A 5,316-nucleotide genomic window follows, 5' to 3' on the forward strand; every position below is an offset into this window, starting at 1 on the left:
GGGAGTTCCCCGTTCCCCTGTCCCAAGCTGGGCTTTATGGGGTCTCCAGGAATGTTTTTGATGGCTGTATGGTTGCAGGGACTCGGAGAAAAAAACACGTCTAGAAAAGCCCAGGGGAGGAGAATGACGGGGGTTTGTGGGTGCAGAGAGGCTTCCCCTTCCTCCGTGAAGGGAGTGTGTTCCTGGGGAGGGGGGCAGGTCTGTCAGGGACAGGAAGGGATGTGTGCCTACTGCCGTGCCTGCCTTCATGTGCTGCTCACACAAGCCACGTTTCTGCCACGTGGCTGTCTCATGGCCTTTCACTGCCACCAAGGCAAATGCCGTGACACTATTTTACCTGTTCTTCACAGAGTGTAACTGTACTGAGAACGGTGTGTGCAACGGAGGACTGCATGGCGATGGCTTCTGCTTCTGTGCCGAGGGCTGGACCGGGGACCGCTGCGAAATCAGACTAGGTGAGGCGCGCCGAGCCCCACCACCTGCTGTTCTCTGCACTGGTCAAGCAACCGCTTGGAAGTATCTCCAAAAAGGAGCTCTCAGTTGCGGGGCTCATCCTGAGATCTGGCCCATGCCATTGAATTTCACAAGGGTGAGGGTGGTGAGGAGGAGGAGGAGGAAAGTTGCACTTGATCCTCAACAAGTTCCTCAGCTCAGAGGTGCTCCAGGAGGAGCTTGAGGGTGAGCTGAAGGCCTGAGGCTTATCTGAAGGAGTACCAGTCCTCTGGGTGTGGGTGAGGCATCTGCAGAAAAGCACAGTGGAAAAAGCGGGGAGCATGGGCCTGGGGCAGAAGCTGGCGATGGCAGCCGTGCCCATGTTGCAGCCCTTAGATCATTCTGACCTGTGTGTGTTGTGGTTTCAGTCATGACACCCACCTGCTCCCCACCGTGCCACCCCCAGGCTGTCTGCCGCTCCGGCAACCTCTGCGAATGCGACCTACACTACGAAGGAGATGGGAGAACGTGCTCAGGTAGGGGGGAGCCATGAGGGGCTAGGACAGAGGGGTGGTGAGCGAAGGGGAAAGCGGACAACACTGCAAGACAACAGGTGACCATCTCCTGAACAGGTCCATGGAGGATGGCCATATCTGTGGGATGATGGGCAGCACAGACAGACAGACAGACCACCAGGATACCTAGCAAGTTGTTTTAGTTAACCTAACGCTTCTATCGCTGCAGTGATCGACATGTGCAGCCAGGACAACGGGGGGTGTGCCAGGCACGCGCACTGCACGCAGGTCGGCGTGAACGTGTCTTGTGCCTGTGCTCCCGGGTACGGAGGTGACGGCTACGTCTGCGACCCCATAGACAGATGTGCGGACGGTAGGAACGGGGACTGCAGCCAGCACGCCAACTGCATCAGCACCGGGCCGGTGAGTATGTACCGTAGGTCCAGGGAGACCTGCATGCCTGGGAGCACAGCGCAGGTGACTGCTGTGGGATGCTTCAGGCTGCTGGAGGACAACAAAGTGCCAGTGTCCCCTGTTACTGCGGGCCTCTGGCCTGCCCCTCCTCTCCAGTCCCCTCAGCTAGTGCAGTCATCCTGCAGGTCCTTACTGCCAGGCAGGAGCCGTGTGCTCGGTCTGCTGCCTGGCTGTGGTGACGGTCCTGCTGATGTTACGCTGAGGCCATTTTCCCCCATTCCTCTGTCCAAGGGGCATAAGCTTTGTCAGTCTTGGCATTGCTGGACTGTTCTTGGGGCTCCAAGATGGTCCTTTGAGGACAGTGCCAGCTCTTTGTGTGGACGAACCAGAGCTGCTCACTGCAGGCCGGAAGATGGGACTGGGAACGTGATGCAGTGCGAGAATGATGAGCCATGTACCTGGAAGCTCATCTGTCCTTCAAACAGCACGTGACAAGGATTCAATGTGACGTTTTTGGTTTGTGTGCAGTTGGATGTGGGGGCAGGACAGAGGCCATGTGGCCTTTTGTAGCTCTGTCGTAGTCACGGTGGGCTGTGGAGGCATTCTGAAGGCTCATCCCCATCTTCACAGGGATACAAGGATCCCCAGTTGGCATCTGCATATTTGCAGTCACACAAATGCCATCCTTCCTTTGTGCTGCAGAACGAGCGGCGCTGCGAGTGCAAGCGGGGCTACGTTGGTGACGGGATCCAGTGCCTGGAAGAGGTCGTGCACCCCATGGACCGGTGCCTGGAAGACAACGGGCAGTGCCATCGGGAGGCCATTTGCACTGACCTTCATTTTCATGGTGAGGGTGCTCAACCCCGCAGTGCCAGGGATGACGTTCTGCAGAGAGGTCCCACTCCCTCATCCTCACCTTCTGGCTGGGGCACCCCTCAGGACAGCTGGAGGGTGGGATGGCCACGGGACCGGGGACTTGTCTCTGTAGCTTGGTCTGTTTTTCACATTCCTCTTTGCCCTACACATCATATGGGGGAGGACAAGCCATCCTTGTCTGCTCCTGTGTGATGCGTGAGATGGCCTGAGCGGGATTACACTACCAGTAAGCACTGACCCCCTCATGGAAGGCGAGAAGCTTAGAGGAAGCCATGCTGCATCCCACCTCAGCCTCACTTGAGCACTGCCCACATCCCACCCCTCCCGTGCAGCACAGAGCACCTCCACTGGCAGTGCACACAGGGGACCCACCTGACTGCCCCAGGGAGACTGCTCGCTCTCTGTACTGTACTGATGCTCCCTGGCCTTGGTATTTTGCAGATAAGACTATGGGCGTATTTCATCTGCAGTCACCCCGAAAAAAGTACGACTTCACTTACGAGCAGGCTCAGAAGGCCTGTGCCGCAGAAGGTGCTTCCTTGGCCACTTTCCGGCAGCTCTCGGCAGCACAGCAGGTCAGGGCAGGGATGCAGAGGTTGGGCAGGGGCTGGCTGCGTCACCTCGGGTGGGGACGTGAAGTGCTTCTCCCCGGGCCCGGCGCAGCGTTAGCGAGCCCATGACGAGTGGGTGGGTGACCTCTCATCCCGTCAGCCAGGCCCTGTTTGCTCCATCTACATCCATGAAACCAAGGACGGCTGGTGGGTCTTGCCAGTCGCACTGGGATGAGACCTCTGGCAGTGCCCAATCCATTAGGTGGTGGAGGAATGTCAGATAAGGCTGCACGATGGGAGCGTGCGTCAGGGCAGAAAACCTGGGCCAGGGATATTCTTTTTAATCTAATCAATCATGTTCCTCTGCTAGATGGGATTCCATCTGTGCTTGGTGGGTTGGCTGGACAATGGCACAGCCGGATACCCCACAGCCTACCCCAACCCCAGCTGTGGGGCTAACCGAGTGGGCATCGTGGACTACGGCTCCCGAAGCAACCTGAGTGAGACCTGGGATGCGTTCTGCTACCGGGAGAAGGGTGAGTGGCATGAGCACATTTCCTGGGGACAGTCCTGTCGGGCACAAGGGGCATGTCAGGGCAGCAGGCAGAGAACTGCCCTCGGAGCATGAGGCGTGGGGCACGCAGGTGCAGCCCCCTTTCCCCTGGCCCTTGTCGGGAGGGAACATGCTGAGGGGCATCCAGGAGTCAAGGGAGAGGTGGTCAGTGTAGCCACCATTGGCGAGTCAGGTCACATCTGGGCTTTCCTTTGCAGATCTGACTTGCACTTGCCGTGATGGGTTCGTGGGAGATGGATATTGGTGCAGTGGCAAACTCCCCGACGTGCTCGCGGACCACGCTCGCTTCTCCACCTTCTATTCCGTAAGCAATACTCTCCCAGTTCTTTGGTATGCCAGCAGCCGGCAACACGGCGGAGGGAAGGCCCTTCTCCACAGGGAGACGTGGTGGTTTGGTCTGCCTGTGGGGCGCAGAGTACAAACACAGAGGTATTTTCTTTCTGGAGCTGGGGCATGTTTCCTGGGCTCAGGAAGGGAACAGCCTTGAGTTCTCTGCAGCATGCTCATGGGGAAGATCTGCCGTCTTTTCTAGATGTTGCTCGATTTTGCCAATGACACAGAAGAAGGACTGGACTTTTTCATCTCTTTGTCTGATGACTCCGCTCCGAAAACTCTCTTTGTCCCTCTGAATTCTGGCTTCGCAGACAATGAAGTAAGCAAGCAGGGATGAGCAGCCACTTGAGGGTGCATGAAACGAACTATCAATCAGAGCCCCAGAGGAGAGCAGGAGTCTGCCAAAGCTGGCATGATGGTGATGAGAAATAGAGTCTGGGGAAGGAGGAGGAATTTAGGTCAGAAGGGACTGCTGGCGGGAGGTCTCTAGTGCAGCCCCCTCCCTCAAAAGAGCTGTTCAGGTCAGATTGCTCAGAGCCTTCTCCACTTGAGCTTTGACTATTTCTAAGCATGGCAGTCCCCGCCCTTCTCTGTGTATTAGCTTTGTGCTGTGTTCCCCATGGTTTGAGCTGTCTTGTGGCCATGGAGAGTGCCTGGGCTTAGGCCGGGTCAGGGCTGCACACAGCAGGAGGGAAGGGGTGGGAGCCAGCTCAGCTGTTTCTCATCCCTGCGCTCTGTTGCTTTTTCAGACGCTGACAGGAGAAGAACTGAAGCTCCACGTGTCATCCAGCAATGTTGTACTGTTCAGCTTCAACCTCACGACGGGCACCATCATCCCCTCTCAGTCAGGATATGATCTCCATGTGTCAGACCTCCCAGTGGGCAACAGCACAGAGCACACAGTAAGTTTAACTTCTGAAGAGGTCAAAAACCCACCAGTTTTCACCACGTCTCTTTTGAGACAGGGAACAACGGGGAGGCTTTGTGGTTGGGTGACATCATCTCTGCCCTGTGCTGTAGGATGCCAAGGGGATCAATGACACGATGATTGTGGAGTGGGACATCATAGCTTACAACGGCATCATTCACGTGATCGCAGAGCCACTGAGGATCCCACCGCCCATCGTGCATCTCGGTCAGGTGAGTGTCTGAGGGCATGACTGGGGAAGGAAGGTGCTGAAACAGCTGACGTCCCTGGGAATGGGAACGAGACGACCGAGTCATCCCAAGGACTGTCCTCATCCTCTCCGCCCTCCTGGCATGGCTCATTTTGGCCAGGCTGCCCACAGTCATGCTGCGGTGCCGCAGTGGGCAGCTGTGCAGGAGATCCCATCGCTCTGCCAGGGCAGAGCCGTAACTGGGACGTCGTTTTTCCACGCAGGTGAACGGTGTGGCGCAGGCGTCGGGCTCCGTGGCCACAGGGACGCTGTCAGCGCTCTGCTTTGCGCTGGCCCTGGCTGCCGGTGGCGGCGTCGCCTATTACTGCGTGAAGAGGCGGCGGCAGGAGGAGCAGTTCGGGTATTTTCAGGTAAGTGCGTGCAGCCTGCGGGCTCGGCAGTGGGGCAGGGGGATGGAGTCTGGGGGAGCGCGGCTCACCTGTCGCGTGCCCTGAAGGGCACTG

The 5,316-nt window shown here is 57.6% G+C and overlaps 1 protein-coding gene across 1 annotated transcript in view; it reads left to right on the forward strand.

Moving 5' to 3' along the window:
• The window catches only part of STAB1 (stabilin 1), a gene marked incomplete at both ends in the record, with an annotated part of 26,792 nt that extends 21,569 nt beyond the window's left edge, over nt 1–5,223 (forward strand). Inside the window, 11 exons of the mRNA XM_010289249.1 lie at nt 351–455; nt 861–968; nt 1,177–1,370; nt 2,064–2,208; nt 2,679–2,812; nt 3,159–3,324; nt 3,560–3,666; nt 3,895–4,014; nt 4,445–4,597; nt 4,716–4,835; nt 5,077–5,223. Coding sequence (XP_010287551.1) covers nt 351–455; nt 861–968; nt 1,177–1,370; nt 2,064–2,208; nt 2,679–2,812; nt 3,159–3,324; nt 3,560–3,666; nt 3,895–4,014; nt 4,445–4,597; nt 4,716–4,835; nt 5,077–5,223 — 1,499 coding nt within the window. The remainder of the gene's footprint in view (nt 1–350; nt 456–860; nt 969–1,176; nt 1,371–2,063; nt 2,209–2,678; nt 2,813–3,158; nt 3,325–3,559; nt 3,667–3,894; nt 4,015–4,444; nt 4,598–4,715; nt 4,836–5,076) is intronic.
• Nucleotides 5,224–5,316: the final 93 nt, after the last annotated feature.

Source organism: Phaethon lepturus, unplaced genomic scaffold (genome assembly GCF_000687285.1).
Source record: "Phaethon lepturus isolate BGI_N335 unplaced genomic scaffold, ASM68728v1 scaffold39736, whole genome shotgun sequence".
In the NCBI taxonomy this organism is placed as follows: Eukaryota; Metazoa; Chordata; class Aves; order Phaethontiformes; family Phaethontidae; genus Phaethon; species Phaethon lepturus.